The sequence below is a fragment of the Oryctolagus cuniculus genome, chromosome 3 (assembly GCF_964237555.1).
Source record: "Oryctolagus cuniculus chromosome 3, mOryCun1.1, whole genome shotgun sequence".
Taxonomy (NCBI): Eukaryota; Metazoa; Chordata; class Mammalia; order Lagomorpha; family Leporidae; genus Oryctolagus; species Oryctolagus cuniculus.
Genome location: NC_091434.1, coordinates 153832973 through 153856504, shown reverse-complemented (window position 1 = coordinate 153856504; position 23532 = coordinate 153832973). Strand labels below are relative to the sequence as shown.

General features: G+C 40.5%; 1 protein-coding gene across 1 annotated transcript; it reads right to left on the bottom strand.

Moving 5' to 3' along the window:
• Positions 1-555: 555 nt before the first annotated feature.
• On the bottom strand, positions 556-8288 carry LSM8 (LSM8 homolog, U6 small nuclear RNA associated). The gene is made up of 4 exons (XM_002712115.5): positions 8055-8288; positions 6980-7020; positions 3521-3648; positions 556-794 (listed from the first exon to the last, which is right to left on the bottom strand). Exons 1-4 carry the CDS (start codon positions 8083-8085, stop codon positions 704-706), a joined length of 291 nt encoding a protein of 96 aa, XP_002712161.1. The 5' UTR covers positions 8086-8288; the 3' UTR covers positions 556-703.
• Between the last annotated feature and the right edge of the window lie 15244 nt (positions 8289-23532).

Genomic DNA, 23532 nt, shown 5'->3' with positions numbered 1-23532 from the left:
GGCTTTTAAAACAATTACATAGAATTAATTTCTTCAAGTCACATACTGTTCATTAAAGTCAAGAATGTGTTCGTATTACTTTCATGTCTCACTTATTGGGCATCCAAGGATTCTAAAAATATCTTCCTCCTCAATCCTATTCTTGCTAATCATCCTTAATATCAACTCTCCATTTTGGACCCCCAAAAGTATTAAAACTGTGTTAGCATTTTTCTTTTTCTGAACCACACATTTTTACCCGAGCCTTTCAAAAGCACTGGCAAAGCATCACCAGCGCTGTGCAGATAAATGCCTAAAGTTCAGGTAACTGTGCAATTTACACTCCTGTGACTTTTTTAAAAAAAGAGAAACTAACATCCTGAACCACCAATTCTACTAGAATGCTTCATGGCATACGAAGTTCTCTTTTCAACTAGTTTTCCATAAATTTCAATTAAAATTTCAGAAAGTACCAATTTCTTTCCAAAAGTTTTCAAAGTTACTATTAGATTTTCATAGTATTTAATACAAAAATAAACCAAGCTACCAAACATGACATAAGCAAAAAAAAAAATGTTTTTTCAATTAAAGGTAGAAATATTTTAATTTACATATTACAATGAATCACAATTACATGTTCATAAAAATTCCACACTCCCACCATCCTCAGAATAATCAGTTTCTATACAAAGATTTACAGATGTCCAGTGTATGCAGTTCTTCCTCAGTGTGCTACAGAGTTCAGAGGTTCTGCTCGAATATTCCCCAAGTCAAGTGCTGAATCTGTCTCTTCATCAATTTCTCCAATGACTGCACTGTAATTATTTATGGAGGAAACAATTCAGAGTTAAATACATTTCTGAAATAAATTTACATGTGTTTCAAAAATCTTATTAAACAAATCAAAGCACTTAGCATAATTCTTTCAAAAAATAACCTGAAAAGGCATGATAAAAAAGAAAACACTTAAGGTAAAGTAGAAACAATAGTTTCATGAGTCAGTGAATTAAACATGTAAAAAATAATTTGACGATAACCTTAATATGAGAACCATTCATTATTAGAGTAATTAGATGGAACAAAATCCATCAATGATATATAATAAACTGGTTTCATTTTTCTATGTGTATAGGTAGAATTCTTCACATACAAAGATTAAAGCAGTAACAGGTACTCTGGTATCTATCAAATGATTTATGTGATTTGCTAGGGTTAAAGCTAGGAAGCTTTTCCTTGATTCAACACTAACATAAAATCTGCAACATTAATTTCATTAAATCATGACCAACTGATGACCTTCTAACTGCATATAATCAACATTCTCACCCAGACCACAGGCTGTGCAAAAAATTGGTAATTTGTTAGATTTAAATTTGGTAATGAGAGTAAATTCAAATATTTGTAATATAGAATTTGTTTATATTTAAATAAACCCTGAACTCCCTAATAATGAAAAGGAGCTAACCCTGGCAGACCGTATTATTTTCTCAAAATAAAACAAATTAAAGACTTTAATTCCATCTTTCAAGATTTAGTATCACTTAAAGTCCTTAAGGGTAATTCAAAAGCCAGCTCTCCAGAGAAAAAGGGGGAAGCTGACTTGCAGCGCCCCCTGGTTGTCGTGGGGCAAACATCCTATTGGCAAATTTCAAACCACTAACAAGAAAGACATCAATCAACTGGCTGGCAACATTCCTGAAAACATGAGCCAGTATAAACTGGTTCCAACATACTTCTGAGTATAAGGCAAAGGTTTTAAACTTCACAGAACTCTTAAAATCAACTATTAAAGATAGCTCCTATATCACCAATATTGTTCAGGTCAGGGCCCTATTTGCTTTGCTTCTTCCTCATTCTTTACAGCTCACTTTATAAATTCACTGAAAAGTCATCTCTATAAAGTAATTTATGAACCCCTGATAATCAAATCTAAATTTACTAATAAAGTATTCCTTCATTTTTTCTTTCTTACCTGTCCCCCAAAATAGTATCTCCCCCTGCTTTCAGATCTTGATTCTATACACTATTCACTAGAAAACTGATTCAACATTCAACCACCCTCTATAACTGTACTAATATTGGCCACATGTGACTATTAAAATTAATTAAACAGGATTTAAAATCAAGTTCTTCAGTCACACACTTTTCAAATATTCATCAGCCACACACAGTCAGTAACTACTGTATTCAAAATTGCAGAAACTCAACACTTCCACCATTGCAGAAAGTTCTGTTGAACAACACTGCTCTAGAATGTTGCAGATTTTTCTTAAAATGGTACCACGAAAATAGTTCCAAGGGCAGGCGCTGTGGTGTGGTGGGTAAAGCCACCACCTACAGTGCCAACATCCCACATGGGCACTGGTTCAAGTCCCAGCTGCTCCACTTCTGATCCAGCGCTCTGCTGATGGCCTGGGAAAGCAGTAGAAGATGGTCCAAGTCCTTGGGCCCCTGTACCCATGTGGGAGACCAGGAAGAAACTCCTGACTCCTGGCTTTGGATTGGCACAGCTCCAGCTGTTGCGGCCAATTGGGGAGTGAACCAGCGGATGGAAGACCTCTCTCTCTCTCTCTGCCTCTCCTCTATCTAACTCTTTCAAATAAACAAATAAATCTTAAAAAAAAAAAAAAAGTCCCAAATTGGCTATTGGTGTGTCCTAAGTTATTTGAGGTCACAGAACAAACAGAAGATATCTTATCAACTGTGGCTCCTTAAGAATGCTAACATAAAAGGGGACTTCAAAAAGTTTGTAGAAATTACTTTCTTGCTAACATACCAGGGACAGCAATGGACAATGCCCCTAGTAGTTGGGTTACTGTTGCTCTTACGGGAGACCACGATGGAGTCCCTGCTTCCTGGCTTCAGCCTGGCCAAGAGCTGGCTATTGAGGCCATTTGGGAAGTGAACCAGTGGATGAATTCTCTGTGTCTCTCCCTCTCTCTCCATCACTCTCTATCTTTCAAATAAATAAACCTTAAAAAAAAAAAAAAAAAACCTGTGGAAACACAAAATCAAAAATATATTTTGGTGCAAAAAAGCCACTGGCAATCCACACTTTCTTCATAATACAAATTTTTCCACAAACTTTTTGTGCCCTAAAATTCTGCACCAAAATAAATTCACTTTTAATACCTTTTCCAAAAATTTTTTGAAATCTCATCCAGAGTTACAGGTAGAGGGAGGAGGAAAGAGGGAAAGAGAAAAGGAGAGGGAGAAGGAGAGAGGGAGGGAGATCTTCCATCCACGGGTTTACTCTTCAAATGGCTGCAATGGTCTGGGCTGGGTCAGGCCAAAGCCAGGAGCCAAAAACTTCTTCCAGGTCTTCCACACGGGTATAGGGACCAAAGCAGTTGGGTTATCCTCTGCTGCTTTCCCAGGAGCATTAGCAAGGAGTTGGATCAGAAGTGGAGCAGACGGGATTGGAACCCTTATGGGATGCTGGCGCCGCAGGCAGCAGCTTTACCTATGCCACAGCGCCAGCACTCTCCACTTCACCGCTTGTATAATTTTAAGATGTCTAAAAAGGACGTATTTTACTTACACATTGTCACCTCTTACGATGTATAACCCTAGTACCACTTGTTCTACTCCCTGTGATGAGCTGAATACTCGTTCATGGCTTTCATCCAAAATCAAATTAATGGTCTGGTCAAAGCCTTTCAGTGTTCCCTGTAAAAACATAAAGGACAAAAATACAAATATTTTATTTTACTTGAATGTGTATATTCAACCTTACAACCATTTAGTCATCAACAGACAGAAGTTGTCTATTTTATGTAATAAGTCCACTATCAAATAAACTGACTTCTTTTAAACAAGGGAGATTTGAAGGAAAACAATATATATATATATATATAGTTGTCTATTTTATGTAATAAGTCCACTGTCAAACTGACTTCTTTTAAACAAGGGAGATTTGAAGGAAAACAATATATATATATATATACATATATATTTAAAAATAAGGAAGAAACATACAGACCAGCTACAGCAAAGTAACACACTGTATGCTACAAACCAGGACTAGGTACTGTGCCCAACACACTGCACATACTATATCAACTAATCTGTACCCTTTGAGTTCATACTGTAATATCCCTATCTCAAAAAAGAAAAACTAAGGCACTTTCTCAAGGTCTCATGGGTGGTAAGTATCAGAACGAAGACCTGAAACCACAAAAGGCTAGCACCAACGCCAGACCAAATGAAGTATACTATTCTATCCTAACCAACTAAATTAATTTGCTGCTTTTTCAGAGTCAAATCAGTCATATTAATATATGCAAATTTCAGCCGGTGCCGCGGCTCACTAGGTTAATCCTCCGCCTGTGGCGCCGGCACACCGGGTTCTAGTTCTGGTCGGGGTGCCGGATTCTGTCCCGGTTGCCCCTCTTCCAGGCCAGCTCTCTGCTGTGGCCCGGGAGTGCAGTGGAGGATGGCCCAAGTGCTTGGGCCCTGCACCCCATGGGAGACCAGGAGAAGCACCTGGTTCCTGCCATCGGGTCAGCGTGGTGCACCGGCCACTGGCCGCGGCGGCCATTGGAGGGAGGACCAACGGCAAAAGGAAGACCTTTCTCTCTGTCTCTCTCACTGTCCACTCTGCCTGTCAAAAAAAAAAAAAATGCAAATTTCAATTGGTAATAACAGCTAACACTTAATAAACAATTACTAGTTGCCAGTATTCTGAGCCTCGTGTATTTATTATTATTAAATTCTCTATAGGTACAACTAGGCTTTGGATAAAGGAAAACAAAGATACAATACAATTCAGTAACTCAAAAGCTAATTTCCTTTCTGAAGAAACATCAGCTTATAATGGTTTGTGTTGGTTAAATCTCAAGCTCACTATAAATGATTGCATGTTCTCAAAGTCATATACATAAAGTCAGAATGACAGAGAAACCCAGGACCTAGAATTTGGAAGCAAGATAATGGAGTATCTGGCTATACTAGTTAGCAAGTGGTAGTTATCACAAGCATTCACCCATAATCTCTTATGTAACTACTCATTCTATGAAGTGAATTATCAATCAATACAGAACTACAGGGGAGACATATGGCCTAGTGGTTAAGATGCCCATGTTCCACATCAGAGTACCTCAGTTTGATACCCAGCTCCTGACTCCAGCTTCCTGCTAATGTGGACCCTGGCAAGAAGCACATGATGGTTCAATTAAGTGGGTTCCTGCCATCCACACAGAACTGGATTGAGTTCCCTGCTCCTGCCCTGGCCCAGCATTGGTTGTTACAGGCATTTGAGGAGTGAACTAGCAATATGGGAGCTCTCTGTTTGTCTCTGCCTCCCCAAACAAAACAAAACAAAATCATGACTATTAAACTTCAGCACTCAAAAGTCTCTTGTATAGTTTTCCTTTTTCTATAAAATTAAGATGATTTTCCAATTTACTATCTATCCTATTAAAAAAATAAGAAAACTGAAACTTCAGGTTTTCACAAAATAAATTATTGGCAATTATGTGTTAGTAACAATACGTTTATTTTAAGTACTGAGCTTAAAATATTTCAAGCTGTTCATATTTGACAAAAACAAAAAAACAAACAAACAAAAAAAACAATGTGAGGTGCCTAAAAAGACCATTGAGTTCTTCCTTGATTAAAGGGGAAGCATGGCAACTGTCCTTGGCTTGGGAGTTAAATCCATATCAAATCTCCATTTGGTTCTGTCATTTACTGTCTTTGTGACTATGGGAAAGTAACTCATTTTCTGCAAGCTTGGTTCCTAACTTAGAATACAGAACCCTCTTCCCAGGGTTATACTGAAAAAATGAATAATGATGTAATACATATAAAGAATCTGGTATATGATATACATTTAGTAAATGGTAAACTCTAGAACTGTGGCCATAGTTGTCACTAAGAAGTCACTGATAAAATTTTAAGTGTTCAAAACAGAACTGCAGAATAGGAAATTAACTCGAAATGATTAGATTATAAACTAACTGTGCCCTTGGGTTTTTTTGAAAGCAGCAATCACAGCATAAATTACAAACCATAGGATAAATTCCTTTGATCAAATTCCAAATACAAATATGTCACAGGAAGTTTTGTCTTTGAAACATAAGGTGGAGTAACAACTGAGAAATATCTTCAAGGAACAGACTGAGGACATATAAAACAGGGGACTTCAAAAGGTTCATACAAAATTCATGTTATCTTTTTAAAAAAATTTATCTACTAGGCACAGAGACAGACAGTGATCTCCCATCCGCTGGTTCACTCCCCATATGCCAACAATAGCAGGCTGGAATAAGCTGAAGCCAGTAGACAGGAACTCAAAACAGGTCTCCCTCATGAGTGGCAAAGACCTAATTACTTGAGCCAACACCACAGCCTCCCAGTCTGCATTAGTAAAAATGCTGGCTGGAGTCAGGACCCATAGCTGGGACTCCAATATGGAACACCAGTGTTTCAATTAGTCTCTTATCCTTGGTGCCAAATGCCCGCCGCTGCATTATCATTTAGGCCTATTTTCCATGAGATTTTGAAGTGTTCTTTTTATATAAATTCAGAGTCAATCATCATTATTTGCCAAAGACAGAGGTCATTACAACCTTTGAATATTCAAAGGATACTAAGATCATAAAAAGCTCAAATGTTCATATAGATGTATCTAAATCATTAAAAATTTCTGATTAAAAATATACAAAGCTTCAAATGATTATTATGATTCATCTGGTGAATGTCAGGACAATAGCACTGAATGGTGAAAGAAACAAAAATAGAAGACAAATTTAATACACAAACCTGCAGATTAGACTATAAGCTCTCTGAAGGCAAAAGCTATTCTTCCCTCAAAAGCCTTGTAGGTAACACAGAATCAACGTTTATTAGTGAAGAACATAGGGACTGGCAGCAGAGAGACAGCAATAAGGAGACAGGTGTACCTTGGTGTCTGGGTGTTAGACATCGGAGGCTTTAGTAAACATTTACAACCACCAAGCCCACAAAGCCAAGCAGAGAAGGAAAATGCCAGACTTACCACGATCATTCTCCCATCGGAAGTAATAACAGCTACCGTTCCTGATAACTGAATCAAGGAAAGCTTGGAGAAGGCAAATTGAGCACTTAAGACTCTGGTAAGGAAACAGTTTGAATACTACAGAAAAGGTAACACATCTAAGATTCAAGATGGCCACTGCGTGAAAACTTAAGATCATTTCTAATGTCTTTAACTCCGACTCTGTGATAATTATGCAATTAAAAAGGGGAGAGAAATAGCCTCTTTCTCCTTGTGATCAGTGTCTCCTGTATCAGAACAGCCACTTTTCTGCTAAGAATGCTGCCTAATAAATCTCTGATGTAAGCAGGACATTTCCTCCTTTCTTAGGCCTATTCTCTCTCAAATGAAAATTGGGTGAGTGCTAAATTAATTAATGTTCATTTCAGGCACGTTAAGACACCGTCTCCCAGGGCCTGTATCCTGGCATTCCAACGAAATCTATACTCAGTGCCATAAGGTACCAATAACACTTGCATCATGAGACGCCTTCAGTCCTGAACTTCTGTTTCCAATTTTGAACGAGAGCACACCGTAATATTTTTGCCCTGAGACTTCAAAACGGCAACATTTTAAACGATACTTTTAAGATTAAAAAAATAAATAAAAACTACCGCCCCTCACTCTAATCCAACAACAAATGTGACTTCATTTTATCAACAATTAGAAACGCCAAGCCTACGAATGAAGCAAGTACAGTGCAAAGATCTGCAACACGCTCGTTGCCGCAACCGTTCACCTCATCCCCAAACTTGCACACACAGGCCAATCAATCAATCAATCAGAGGATCTATCAATCAGGGAAAAGTTGGCCACAATGACATTCGGGTCGGTCTGTGTCTCTCTCAGTGTAAAATCGCCAGGCGTCCCGAGCCCGCTGGAACGCCGGGAGGGGAGCCGGGAGGGGGTCGGCTGCTCCGGAGGCTTCACCCGCTCACTCTCACCCCGGGTCCCGCCGTGGCCGGGATCCCACCCGCCCGCCGAGCCCGACCCCCGCCGCTCTCGCACCCGCCCCGCTGTGCCCGGCCAACGCTCACGGCAGGCGACCGGAGGATACGGTTTATGTAGTTTTCCAAAGCGGACGTCATGCTGCTCGGCCCGGAGGTTCCGGGGCAACAGAGCGGCGCCGGCGACAATTAGAGCTAAAAGGGCCCGCCAGAAACACGAAGCGGCTCGTTCCCGTTGGCGGAAACAAATATCGCGAGAATTGCGGCACCGTGGGCCCCCGCAAGTCGGAACTTGGAAGGAATAGGCCAATTCAACGGCAGGAGGCGGTGACGAGTTTCTGCGCGTGCGTAGTGGGTTTCCGCTGGTCTTCCGGCCGGTGATCCGGAAGCGGGGAGAGACAAAAGCCTGGGGGTGGTGGAAGAGCGTGAGCCGCTTCCTAGGAGCGGTGGGCGGCGTGAAGCGGGAGAGCGAGTGTACTAGCCGAGGGGAAGGCTGTGGGCAAGTCGTGTGGCTTCAGAACGCGCAGGAGGAGATGGAGTAAGGTGTTGTCTTTAGGAGGAAATGGAGGAAGCGTACGGACAGGGACGTGGACTCCCCTGTGCTGTAGCACGGGCCGAAAAGTAAACTAAACTGAAGAAGCTCCTGGCCCAAGACCAAGTTAGCAGTGTAACCACAGATGTTACCTCCGGAGAACCCGGCCGTGAAAAGCGGCGGTGCTGGCCCCTTGAGGAACCTAAATGCGAATGGGGAAAGGTGTGTGCGCTGCCCAGGCAAACGGCCGCAGCTTGGGCCGCACCGCGGTGCGAGGTGTCCTTGCCTCTGCTGACATCTGTCTTTAGAGGACTGATGGGGGTCGTAGGTGAGCACCAGACCAGGTGCTGGCTCACACCCTGGTAACCGATTGTGGCCCTGCACGACTCCTGTCACCGCCTCTGGGCCTCGGTTTCCTTAGACCCTGCCGGGATCGTTTTGGATATTTCTGGATGGTACTAGAAAACGTCACTCTTACCCCATTATTTCACTGTGGTAACTGATGAGGTCTGTACGCAAGAGACTTCCGCTGTGTACAAGGAGTCTCTGATTTTAATTAGTCTTGTCTTGAACGGGAGAACTGTGGCCTGAGGTAACTTGCAGTGTCAGCAGTTTTCCCCTGGAAAGTGAAGCATTTATCTGTTCATTAAATCATGCCCACAAAAGTACGGACAAGGTCACTCCCAAATATTTTTATGCACTCATAAACCACAAATGTTCTTCATATACCCTGGGAAACAAATTACTATCTTCCAAAAATGGGAGGGAAAAAAAAAGATAGTGTGTGATTTGCAAATACTAGGCTTTGAAATAAAAAAGTAATTGATGGTAAATGAGGTCTTGTTAGTAAGTTCCTTTTTAGAAATAGCCTGTGTGTCACCTTTTTACAATGAATGTAGCTTTGTATTTCCTAAGAGTGTTCTTACGTTTTGAAAATGTTTATTGACATAAAATAACTTAATGGAACTAATTTCATCATAAATACATTATAAGGCTATAACATTGTGTTTTCCATTAAATTAATTTAGGAGGATAGCAGATACAGTGTTTGGGGAAGCATCACAAAATCTCTGGGTTAAATTTTTTAATTTGTGTCTTTAAACTACTGTACTTTCTATGATGCCTAAAGATAGCAGTTGTGGAGGTAAAGCCTATGAATAGGCAAAATCTATTTATTAAGACATAAAAAATGAGTTACATCTGGATGTAAAGGTTGCATATTAGATTTATCTTAATTAGCCTCGTGACCATGGCTGTATATGAACATAGAGTTTGGTGTCACAAAAAGGAGAATTGTTAGAGCTCTAATGGGAAAACTAAAGCATATATAAAGATCTGACAACTAAAAAAATTATGAAGAGGTACAATGAGTGTTTGAGCTTGATTAAAATCAAAATCTCCTAATGATGCTCATTTAAGTGATATTCTGTCATTCCTAAAGCATTCACCAAGTGTACTTGAAATTAAAACTAATTTTATTCCATTAATTATGAATCTAAGTCTTGAGCAGAATACATTAACCTAAAGGATGAGATTCTTTGAATCTGAGGAAACTGAATTTCTGCTTACCTGTGAATAGGTCATGAAAAATCACGATAGTAATTTGAAAATTAAAATATTGGTTTTAACCTAGTGAGATGGGAACTTTTGTTGACTTTTATTTTTGACTCATGTATGTTCCTACAAGTTGGAAAGGTGGCCATTAATCATATGTGTGTGTGTGTGTGTGTGTGTGTGTGTGTGTATGGAATAGCTCTAGCTAGGGTTCTCCTGGGCAGGAAAAAAAAATGGCTTATATAAATCATGGTCTCTTCTTACAAGGAAGTGGCTGAATAGTCACAGAGTTTTAATTACAAACATGAAATAATTTGTGCATGGTAAAAATAAAGAAATAAATGATAATGGAACTCAGTTCATTTAACACTATAAATTACAAAGTGCTTTTAAAGGTTATTCCTTGTAACAAAAATATTTTAAACTGCAATTTTTTTTAAGGAAAAAAAGTTTATTTTAAAAGATTTTATTTATTCATTTACTTGAAAGGTGGAATTACAGAGAGGAAGAGACAGAGAGCTTCCATCTTGTAATTCACTCCTTGAATGACCAGAACTGCCTGGGCTGAGCCAGGCCTAAGCCAGGAGCCAGGAACAATATGTAGGTGGCATAGCCCCAGGCAAGTGGGCCATCTTGTGCTCCTTGCCCAGGTGCATTAGCAAGGAGGTGGATCAGAAATAGAGCAGTTAACATGGGATGCCAGCATCACAGATGACAGCTAAAGCCACTGTGCCACAACACTGAACCCTAAACTGAATTTCTTAAGAGATGCAAAAAAACATAAATATAACTGACTTGTTAATTAAGAAGCAGTAAAGAATCATGATTAAGAGCATAGCCTCAGAAACTGTTTGGATCCTGTGTTACTCAGAGCAAAAGATTTAGCCTTCTGTGCCTTGGCTTAGCCAATTACAAAATGAAAAAAAAAAAAGATGACACTTACCTCATCAAATTGTTGGGGAGCCAAAAGTAATCCATGTAAAGCATGATTTATATTAAGCATTCAATTAATTTTATTATTCTAAGGACATGGAATCTACCATAGGTAACAACATTTTTCTTAGTCCCAAAACAACCCAATACAATGTTTTGTTCCCTGCCATGTGTTCTGATTGGGCAAATTACGTAGTATACATTGTAAATGCTTAGGGAAGAGGAAGATAGAAACATGTGAAAATCTTGGAAAGTCGGCATCAAAAAATAGGACTTAAATTAAGGCTTCAGGAAAAGTACAAATCAACTAGGTAAATTAAACATGAGTTAACATTTAATGGAGGTAGGAACTGAAGGCTAGCAGGAGTCCTGGGTGTGAGTTTCTGGTTTGTAGTAGTAAGAATGGAAAGACCAAAAAAAAGTGATTTAAAGACAGAGGTTGGGGCCAGTGCTGTGGCGTTAGGAGGTAAGGCTGCTGCTGCAGTGCTAGCTTCTCATATGGGTGCTGATTCAAGTCTCCGCTACTCCACTTGAAATCCAGCTGTCTGCTCTGGCCTGGGAAAGCAGTAGAGGATGGCCCAAGTCCTTGGGCCCCTGCATCCACCTGGGTTCAGATCAGCATTGCTCTGGCCATTGTGGCCATCTGGGGAGTGCACCAGCGGATGGAAGACCTCTCTCTTTCTCTCTTTCTTTCTTTCTTTCTCTTTCTCTTTCTCTTTCTCTTTCTCTTTCTCTTTCTCTTTCTCTTTCTCTTTCTCTTTCTCTTTCTCTTTCTCTTTCTCTTTCTCTTTCTCTTTCTCTCTCTCTCTCTCTCTCTCTCTCTCTCTCTCTCTCTCTCTCTCTCATTCTGCCACTGCCTTTCTGTAGCTCTGCCTTCAAATAAATAAATCTTTAAAAAAAATGAGGTTAAGAAAGGGAATGAGGCAGATTGAATCATGAATGGCATAGTAAAAGTGATTAGTGAATCAGAATTGCAGGAGTGGGGAGTCCCAAGAAAAGGCAGATGGCTTGTTAACAAACTAGATGAGTCCAATCTGCAGAACTGGGTGGACATGATTTATGTTGCTCATTAGCCGGTGGTGAAGCCACAGAACATACTGGTTGCACTTAACGATGGCATGTGTTTTACCCTGAAGTTTTGGAGAACCGGTCCATCTCAGCAGCCCACCCTCAGTGTATAAAGGATAGTAGAAGTTCGTAAAATACTTAAATGTACTTTTATATGTTCTTTACAATATTTTAAGTTCTTTAAGAGACATTTTTAACCAACACCTCTCCAACCACACTCTCCTACACTTTAATTTTGGAAACTATATCAGTCTGTTTGACCTGCTACAACTAAATGCCTTAGAATAGATAATTTATAAACAACAAAAATTTATTTCCTAACAGTTCTGGAGGCTGGGAAATCCAAGATCAAGATGCCAGCAGAATAAGTGTCTGAGGGCCTATTCTTCGTAGATAGCTCCTCCTTGCTGCATCCTCAAATAGCAGAATGGGTAAGGAAGGTCCCTTCAACCTCGTTTGTAAGGGCATTAGTTGCATTCATGAGATCTGAGTCCTCATGACTAATTACTTCCCCAAAGTTCCCCCAGTTCCTAATGCTATTACATATTTATGCTTACATATTACTTACACCAATTATAATTAGAGGATTTGGAAAATGAATATTCCTATTAATGGTTGGAGGCCAATATGTATTGGTTCCAACATACAAATTTGGTGGCCCAGAGCAGAAAACAAAAAGAATAATATAAGCATTTTGGCTACAATGTGATTATGAATTAATGAAATTTTTCATATTAAAAAATGATTCACATGAAATAGAGCTTAACAGGGAAAAAGGGATCTGAGTAAGACCATCTTAAACCCAAATAAATGAGCAGTGGTTCCCACACTTGGCTGTGCAATAATAACACCTAGAGATGTTTAAAATCTGTTAAAGTCTGGCTCCCACATTCAGGCATTGTGAACTAAATGGTACAGCAGAAGAAGCTGGGCATCAGGATTCTAAAACATTGCAAAGTGACTAATATGCAACCGTTTGGAAATCATAATGTCTTTAGCATTAACAGATAACAATCAAAATATTAGCTCATTTAAAAGAACTTGTAAAATTACTAAAGAAGAAATGCTATAGTGGCTTAAAGAAGTTTACCTTTTAGAAAAGTTGAAGTTTAGCTTAAAGAGGGTTAGACTGTTGAGAGATGGGAATAGGAGGAGGAGAACATCCGCATCAGAAGATACACACGAAGGGGCCAGCTTTGTAGTACAGCCATGGCTGTTGAAGCCATTTGGGGAATAAACCAGAGGAAGGGAGATCTTTGTTTCTGTCTCTTCCTCTTTGTCACTCAGCTTTTCAGATAAATAAAAGATTACATCTTTAAAAAAAAAAATGGAGCAGATGGATAAGGAGTTGCAAACTTTGTAGGACATGTACAACTGCCAGAGTTGGGTAGTTCTAACTCATCATCTATATTGCTTTTCCCCAAATATCTAAGGGACCTGCAAAATAAGCACTATAAATGTGGAGCACATAGATCAAGGAGGAAGCGAGTGCCAGACAGTGAAAGGACATCCTTTGCATACTGTGTTTCTCTCTACCTGTTGAGGCAATGTAGGCTAATCCTCCGCCATGGCATCCCGCACTGTAGTCCTGGCTGGGGTGCCGGATTCTGTCCCAGTTGCTCCTTTTCCAGTCCAGCTCTCTGCTGTGGCCCGGGAAGGCAGTGGAGGATGGCCCAAGTCCTTGGGCCCTGCACCCGCATGGGAGATCAGGAGGAAGCTCTGGGCTTCTGGCTTTGGATCAGCGCAGTGTACTGGCCGTAGCAGCCATTTGGGGGGTGACCCAATGGAAGGAAGACCTTTCTCTCTCTCTCTCTCACTGTCTAACTCTGCCTGTCAAAAAAAAAAAAAAAAAGAAGCAGCAATGTGTGCCATTACATTGTTAACAACAGTGGAGTTGGTAGGTTGTACCCAGGCCAAATGGACCAGGCACAGAGTCAGTGGCCCAAAAAGAATGCTGAATTTTCATTACAAGTGCTTAAAAATGCAGAGTAATGATGAACCTAAGACTGTTTATCATACATATCCAAGCAAACATATCCAGGCAAACAAAGCACCCAAGATGTGCCACTGAACCTACAAAGCTTATGGTGCTGATGTGGGTCTGAGTATCTTAATTTTCAGTCCAACTTCTTGCCTCAGACAGAGATATGACTTTAAAGTGAAGACATAGATGATAGATAGATAGAGATATAAAACATAAATGAGAACAGGATTTATTTTGTAGTGAGAGAATAAACATTCACACCTGAATGAGGGCCACCCTACATACAGAAATACTCATTATGAGTGACCTAGAGGACTGCCCAAAGAGAGAGGAAAAAACTTGTATACCACCCCTATCAATGATCAGGAGCAAAAAGAGAGCTCTCTCCCATTCTCAGACTCTTTTATGAGTTAGAGCATGGTGACTTAGCATGCATGAAGTCATTGGGAATTTTATGGCACCTCTAAGAGGAATTTAATATCTATATGGTGATCATGGCATCTCCCCCTCTTGGTCCCAGATGAGAAACAAATACATCCTGGGAAAGTGAGCATTTTTGACTGACAAGTAAAAAGATAACACTATAAGGGCCTGCATTGTGGCATTGCAGGTAAACCTGCTGCCTGTGATGCTGGCATCCCATATGGATGACAGCTCAAGTCCTCCTGACTTCCCCACTTTTGATCCAGCAACCTGCTAATGCATCTGAGGAAGCAGCAGAAGATTGTCCAAGTGCACGGGCCCCGGCACCCATGTGAGACACCCAGAAGAAGCTCCTGGCTCCTGGCTTTGGCCTGGCGCAGTCCTAGCCATTGCAGACATTTGGGGAGTGACCAGCAAATGGAAGATACCTCTCTCTCTCTCTCTCTCTCTCTCTCTCTCTCTCTCTCTCTCCTTTTCTGTATATATAATTCTGCCTTTCAAATAAATAAAAATAAATTTTAAAAAGTACACAGAAAAGATAATATATTGCAGGGCTGCAAGGATTCCATCTCACTAAGGCCTAACTAGCTGCCTTCCCATTCACACCACATTGATCGGATTAACCCATACATGAACTCTCCTGCTACACTGAGAGAATCTTCACTAAAAAGCAACAAAATGTTCCTAAATCAGAGGAAAAGTTGGCAAAGAAGAAAAACATATCTGAAGAAACAAAAACTTAACGATGCAGGAATAAGCTCAACGTGAAATAAATGCAATTTAGTTAAAAGAATAAAAAAGATATGGAAGTGCTAAGAAAAATAAGTATGATCCAATCTGTTTTCCATATTGCTCTATTATTTCTCCCTTATTTTACAATCAACTATGAGCTGTTAGATATTATATAAAACAGTGCTCCAGCACAACAAACTATATTAATGTTCCACTGAGAGTCTATACTTGATATGTGGTTAACCTGCCCCTATTTTACTTATTCCTGTGAGTCATACTCTTAGTACCAGGTAATTTTCCAAGTAGGCAGTTATAATACCTTAACTTTGACATAGAAGGATGCTTGCATTCATAGACTTGGGCAGCTTTATTTAAATAGAACATTGAGAGTCTGATGAATCCAAATGGAGCGCCCACACTTGAACGTTTTCAGTATCTTTTTCTTTTTTGATGTTAGAAATTACTGTATTATCACTATAGCAAGGCAGATGAAGGAACATTAATATGGCTGCATTTGGTTGCTTTTTGATGTATTTAGCTTTTAAAGATGAGTGGATTGGATTGCTGTACAGATGATGTTCTATTTTTCATTTAAATTTTGTCATGCTAAAATAGAAAAATAATATTTAAGGTAGTAATTACTTTAACTTAGGTTTCTAAGATTTTCAGCCTGAACTTTACCTAAATTGTATAATAATCTACACCAAAGAAATATATTTTTTGGACTTTTTTTTTAAGATACTGTGTGACAAGGGAGAACAAAACTGGTTTATTGATATCTTTGGAGAAAAATACTGAGGATAGGCTTTGAGGGATGAATGATGTGCAAAAGCACAGAAAGATAAATGGAGTGATTAGAAGAATTATAGTGAGAAAAGCTAAGTATAAGTAAGCTTGAGTCACTAAAGGAGAGCAAATGCCTGAAATTACATTAAAACCCATTTAAAGCAGGAAACAAATGAAATACTATCAAAGCCTTCACTTAATATTTCTCTTTTTTCTTTCTTTTTTTTTTGACAGGCAGAGTGGACAGTGAGAGAGAGAGAGACAGAGAGAAAGGTCTTCCTTTCCCGTTGGTTCACCCTCCAATGGCCGCTGCGGCCGGTGCACCGCGCTGATCTGAAGCCAGGAGCCAGGTGCTTTTCCTGGTCTCCCATGGGGTGCAGGGCCCAAGCACTTGCACCATCCTCCACTGCACTCCCTGGCCACAGCAGAGAGCTGGCCTGGAAGAGGGGCAACCAGGACAGAATCTGGCACCCCGACTGGGACTAGAACCCGGTGTGCCAGCGACGCAAGGTGGAGGATTAGCCTAGTGAGCCACGGCGCCGGCCACTATTTCTCTTTTTTAAGATTTATTTATTTGAAAGAAGTAGAGGGAGAGGAAGAGGGAGAGAGAGAGGACTGTATCATCTGTCCACTGATTCACTTCCCAGATGGCTACAACAGCCAGTGCTGGGCCAGGTCAAAGCCAGGAGCCAGGAGCTTTTCCCATGTCATTAGCAGGGACCTGGATTGAAAGTACAGCAGCTATAACTCAAACTGGCATCCATATGGGATGCTTGCACTGCGGGGAGTGGATTGACCTGTTGTGCTGCAATACTGGCCGCTCACTATTTCTAATATATTTTAGTTGTTTTTTAATTTTTGTATCAGAACTACTTTCCTACCTCTACTCTTTTTTATTTCAGACCATGGTTCATAGAGGCTGAAAGGGAACCTAGAAATTTGCAAGTCCCAAAGAAGTTCAATGGGTCTCTCAGGGTCATGTAGTAAAGCCTTCATGAAGAACTTCTGGATTCTAGTTCAATGTTTCTTAAAATAATTAATAATGACGTAAATGTTTTACTCACAAGACAAAATTTTGAGTTGCTGTCTATATATGATCAGCACATATCCATGTCATTTTTCTAGGTAGACTTTCAAAGTTTGGAAGGAATTGATAACCAACTATTCAAAGGCTGGCTGATATGTTAAATTTTATTTTATTTATTGGAAGGGCAGAGAGAGAACTCCCATCCACTGGTTTCCTCCCCCAGTAGTCTACAACAGCTGAGGCTGGGCCAGTCCAAAGGCAGAGCCAGGAACTCAATCTAGGGCTCCCATGTGGATGGCAGGGACTCAACTCCTTGAGCCATCATTGGCTGCTACCCAAGGTATGCATTAGCAGGAAGCTAAAATAAGTAGAGCCAGCACTCAAGTCCAGCACTCTAATAAGGAATGCTAGCATCCCAAGTGGCATCTTTTTTTTTTTTTAAGATTTATTTATTTATTTGAAAATCAGAGTTACACAGAGAGAAAAGGAGAGGGAGAGGGAGGGGGAGGGGGAGAGAGAGAGAGAGAGAGATGTCTTCCATCTGCGTGTTCACTCCCTAAATGATTGCAACAGCCAGAGCTGAGCTGAGCTGAAGCCGGGATCCAGGAGTTTCTTCTGGTCTTCCACATGGGTTCAGGGGCCCAAGGACTTGGACCATCTTCTACTGCTTTCCCAGGCCATAGCAGAGAGCTGGATCAGCCAGGTCTCGAACCGGAGCCCATATGGGATGCCAGCACTGCAGACAGCGGCTTTACCCGCTACACCACAGTGCTGGCCCCTCCCAAGTGGCATCTTAATTGCTGTTGAAAACACCTGTCCCAGCTTGACATTTTTCATTTATCAGTACCCATAAGAAGAATAGGTTACCTGAGTTGGCCCAGTCTAATCACTTGAATCTTTAAAGCATGGAAGAGTGTAGCAGGAGAGTGAGAGTGACAAAGGGTCATTTACAATAACTCAGATTTGTGCACTTGTGATTATTTTAAGATTCATTCATTCATTCATCCATTCAAAAGAGCAACAGAGAGAGAGAGACAGAAAGAGAGAGTGATCTTCCATCTGTTGGTTCACTTCCCAAATGGTAGCAATAGCCAGGTCTGGATCAAGCCAGAGCCAGGGGACAGGAACTCTATCAAGTTTCCCATGTGGAATACCAGTGTTAAAAGCAATGGCTTGGGGCTGGCGCTGTGGTACAGTGGGTTAATCCTCCACCTGCAGTGCTGGCATCCCTTTTGGATGCTGGTTATAGTCCTGACTGCTCCTTTTCTGATCCGTCTCTCTGCTGTGGCCTGGGAAAGCAGTGGAAGATGACTCAAATGTTTGGGCCCTTGCACCCATGTGGGAGACCCAGAAGAAGATCCTGGCTCCTGGCTTCTGATGGGCTCAGCTCCAGCTGTTGTAGCCATTTGGGGAGTGAACCAGCAGATGGAAGACCTTTCTCTCTGTTTCTCCCTCTCACTGTCTGTGGCTCTACCTCTCAAGTGAATGAATAAAATCTTAAAAAAAAAAAAAAAAAAAAAAAAGCAGTGGCTTAACCTGCTGTACCACAGCACTGGTTCCTGGTTCTTCCTTCTTATTTCTAGTTAGGTGAGTTACAAGGAAGGAATGGCAAATTCAGCAATCTGGAGCAGTTATTTTATTTCTTCTTCACTATTAGGCATATGTGCCATTACCATACAGTTTCTATAAGAAGGGATGACGAATTATAGCCCCCAGGACAGTTTATTTTTGTAAAAAAATATTATTGGTACACTCTCAACCCTTGCTTTGTGTGCCACCAGTGGCTCATTTGGAGCCAATTATAGACTTAACATTACAGCAGCTTTCTTGGATGTGACTGTAGTCCTGCCTTAGAAGTAACCCTGATTAGGGCCCAGCATTGTAGCATAGCAGGTAATGCTGCTGCTGTGACACTGGCATCCCATATGGGCACCTCGAGGCCCAGCTGCTCCTTTTCTGATCTAGTTCCCTTCTGATGACCAGGGAAAGCAGTGGAAGATGGCCCAAGTGCTTGGAACCCTGCATCCATGTGGGAAACTAGAAAGAAGCTCTGGGATCCTTGCTTCAGCCTGGTCCAGTCCTGTCCATTGCTGCCATTTGGGAAATGACCAGTGGATGGAAGATCTCTCTCTGTGTCTCTGTCTGTCTTTATCTCTCTCACATACACTTTCTAACTCTGCCTTTCAAATAAATAAAATAACTATATCTTAAAAAATAAAAAAGAATTAAGCCTGACCATCATCCCAAGCCCTATGAAAGGGTAAACAAAGTCATTGAGATAACCTGCTGGCTTGTCATGACAGGCCAACCCTAGAATGTCTCTTATCTAAAGCTTCTTGAGAAAGTCCAGGGGTACATAGAGTAGCTTTGGGCCACCTTTATCTATGAAACCTTTTCTCTTCTGCTCCTGATGTTTGTGGGAATCTCTTGCCTCTCAGCTGCCTAAAACCATTATTTTGTCCATGGAAGTCCCTACAATAAGTTACTTTTTATGTAATCATGGGTTTGTCCTCTATCTTCAGCCTCTGTGCCTTTGATGGTTGGTTTTCATACAGGTTTTTCCAAAATAGACCTACACTGCACAAAATATTTTATACATGGCTCTTCACAGAAAGTTTTCAGACCCCTGTTCTCCAAACATCAACAATGATGGGTCACAGAACCCCATCACTGCTATCTCCCAGGGTGTGCATTGGAAGGATGCTGGAACTGGGAACTAGATCCCGGACTTGAACCCAGGCATACAATATGGGATGCAGATGTTCCAAGTGGCATCTTAACCACTGAGCCAAACAACCACTTCAGTTCTCGCTCTCTCTCTCTTTTTTTTTCTGTAAGCTGCACAGTTTTTATTTATCATACTTTTTTTAAAAAATGAAGTTTTTGAGTAACAATAATTGTAAATATTTATGTGTGTAGTGTGACATTTCAATCCTTATATATAAAGTACATTGATCAAATCAGGATAATTAATGTGGCCTTCCCTTTGTTGTTATTTTATGATTGGAGCCTGGGAGTTCCTCTATTCCATTTGCTCAGAAAATATACAAGTGGACATTTTGAACTATGGTCACCTCCACTGTGCTGTGTAACTCATTCCTTCTGTCTGTAATTTGGTATCCATCATACTTTCTGTGGCTTATTTCACTTAAAATAATGCCCCCCCAGTTTCATTCATTTTGATGAAAATGACGGAATTGCATTCCTTTTTAAAGTCTGAATAATGTATATATATGTGTATATATATTTTCTTTATCCATTCATCTGATGAGTAGTGGCTATTGTGAATAGTGTTGCAATAAACATGGTGGTTCAGGTAGCTCTTTGGTATGCTGATTTCAAGTCTCTTGCAAATATACCCACTAATGAGATTGTTGGTCATAAGGAAGTTCTAATTTCTAGCTTTTTAAGGAATCTCCATACTGTTTTCCATAGTAGCTGCCCTACTGTCATTCCAACTGACAATGTTTAAGAGTTTCTCCTCTCTGCTATTTTAATTACTACAGCTTTGTAGGATGCTTTGTTTTTTAAACAATTTTTATGTATACAAAAAGAACATACTTCATGTATTATGTAGATATGAAATCGGAAAAGACCCCTTAAAATTTACACTAAAATGTGGCCCCTTAAAGTTCCCCAGAAGTGCTATCTGGGGTGCCACATATGCTACCGGAACTTGGGGTGCCATACGATTTCTCCATGTGCTTACTAATAAATCCCGGATATTAATAAGCCCAAGAGGGTTCTTGCCTAATATTTAGAGAAGAATTCTAAATATTGGCACAGATAAACGAGGCAGCATGGTACGTTTTAAGCTTTTATTTAGTGAGAAAGATGCATAGGAGAGTAAGAGCTTTATTTAAGAGAGAGAGGTGAATAGGGGTTCGTACCAAGCACCAGGAACCAGCCACGTGGTGAAGCATCGAGGCCTGGAAGCCTAGAGCACAAGGCCTGAAGGCCATACACCCTGGAGACACAGAGCTTCAGCCAGCCCTGTCCTGGCAAGAGGCCAGGGAAGAAGAGAGAGCCGGGCCACACCTTGTCCTGGCTTTTAACCCACTTCCAAAGGGGAGTGGTTAATTAACCTGATTGGCTGGTGGGCACCCAGGTGTGGCCAGGTAGGGGAATGAGGCCACACAGGGGTGTGGTGAAGGCACGGTCTTCCAGTTCACAAATCTAATCAATTTTAGCCTGTATGCCTGCCTACTTCAGATACAAGTGTAAGAAAATAAGCTACTTCCCTGCATTCCCCTCTCCCTTACCCAAACCCCCTCCTTCCTTCCCTTTTTTTAAATGTTTGCAAAAACAATTTCAATCGACTATAATCACAGGCTTAATGCACCGGTAACCATAACATTCAACAAATGAATAGTAGAAAGACCACAGTTCCACAGGAATATAAACGAGGGCTAAAAGCAACAATCAAATCACAAAATGTCCATTTTATTCCTATACTTTCTTAAAATTCTGTATTATCTACCACATATCAGAGAAAGCTTGTGATATTTGTCTTTTTGGGACTGGCTTATTTCCCTAAGCATCAGAACTCTTTCTATTTTGAGAATTCTCTTCTTTATGAAATTTGTTGATAAATAGAGCTTAATTAATGGGGCACTTTTTCTTCCTGGTGTTTTTTGCAACTGTTTCATTCAGTCTGCAGTCCCTGCTTGCCATGGCCTCCTCAGACTTTGAACTGGGAGCTGGTGCAGGAAACAGTGAGACCCACAGAGAGCCTACTCTGATGGTCACACCAGGTGTAATAGCAATTTCATAGCAAGCATTCCACTGATGCTAGTGGTGGTATGCAGTGTGCAGGAGTCTATGCCAACTGTACTGAGGCTAAAGCAGCAGTCTGCATTATTTGGCAGTCGTGTTGCCAGGGTCCTGCCAACTTGGCTTTGTTGTATATTTGGGACATGCTGAGTACCTAACCTGATTCTTATATACCTGATTCTTAGTCTGTCTCACAGTAAGATCCTTTAATAAGTTCCTTTCCTGATAAAATCAGTTCAAGTTGGCTAGTGTTGCTGGCTTCCAAGACTTCTGGCTGTGTCATGGGATTTGGTTTTCTTTTTTTTGATTTTTAAAAATTATTTATTTATTTGAAAGGCAGAGTTAGAGAGAGAGAGACAGAGACAGAGAGGGACAGAGCGATAGAGAGACAGAGAGATCATTCATCTACTGATTTACTCCCCAGATGTTCACAATGGCTGGAGCTGGGCCAGTCTGAAGCCAGGACCCGGGAGCTTCTTCTGGGTTTCCCACATGAGTTCAGGGACCCAAGGACTTGGGCCATCTTCTGCTGCTTTCCCAGGAACATTAGCAGGGAGCTTGAGAAAGGGAGCAGTCAGGACTCAAACTGGCTCCCATGTGGCAAAGGCTTTACTTGCTACACTACAGTGCCAACCCCTTTCTAAAGTTTTTTTTTTTTAACTAAAAAAATGAAATATATCCTTTTATAAAAGCTTACTTAAAAAAATTAATTTTTTTGTCTCATAAACTAATTAATTGAAAAGAGTTAACTGTGATTTGTTCTCAGGTTTGTGTGTGTGTGTGTGTGTTTGTGCCAATTGTTGAAATCTTTACTTTGTATATAGAATTGGTCTTCTGTGTACAGAGTAATTGAAAATTAATGGAGAATGGGACTGGGAAGGAGAGTTAGGAGGGGAAGGGGTGGGAGTGTGGGTGGGAGGGCAGATATGGTGGGAAGAATAACTATTTCTAAAGTTGTACATATGAAATTTATATTCCTTAAAAATAAATTAATTATTTTTTAAAAAAGGATAGTACACAATGATCAAAGGATTTCTCTCAGGAATGCAAGATTGTTTAATACTTAAAGATCAATCAGTGTTATTCACCATAGTGACAGAATAGTAGAAAAAGCTAGATGATAACTTGAATAGACAAAGTAGGAATCCAACACCCACTCATTGAACAAACTCTTAACATTCTAGGAATTAATAGGGACTTTTTCAAACCAATAAAAGTCATCTTTAAAAAGAAAGAAAGAAAGAAAAGTATGTAATTTCAGGCACATAGAATTTTGTTCATATGTTTTAAATATATTTCCATTAAAACCTTGTAGCTTGTGTAGGCATTATGACACAGCAGATTAAGCCACCATTTGGGACACCTTCACCCCATATCAGTACATGTCTGATCCCAGCTACTCTGCTCCTAATCCAGCTCCCTGCTAATACTACTGCAAAGCAGCAGATGATGGTCCAAGTAGTGGAGGTGCTGCCACCCTCTGGAAGACCCTGATGGAGTTCCTGGCTTCTGGCTTCTGGCTTCTGGCTTCTGACTTCATTCTGGCCCAGCCTAGGGTGTTGTGTTCATTTGGGAAGTGATCCAGCAGATGGAAGATATCGTCCCCCTCCACCTCTCTCTCTCTCTCTCTCTCTCTTTCTCTCCCTCTGCCTTCCCCTGCCCCTTTACTCTGTCACTCTGCCTTTCAAATAAATAATTTTTTTTTTAAAAAAAGCTTGTAACAGCAGATCTAACTCAAAAATTTATGGCAGAGCCCATACTCATTGTCAAATTCAT

Bases quoted from the DNA above. Each gene is read 5' to 3' on its own strand.
- LSM8 (XM_002712115.5), bottom strand. From the start codon at position 8,085: ATGACGTCCGCTTTGGAAAACTACATAAACC. The intron at 7,021-8,054 runs GTATCCTCCGGT...TTCAGTTATCAG, and splicing joins TTTGGAAAACTACATAAACC to GAACGGTAGCTGTTATTACT. The intron at 795-3,520 runs GTAAGTAAAATA...AAATAATTACAG, and splicing joins ATCGTAAGAGGTGACAATGT to TGCAGTCATTGGAGAAATTG.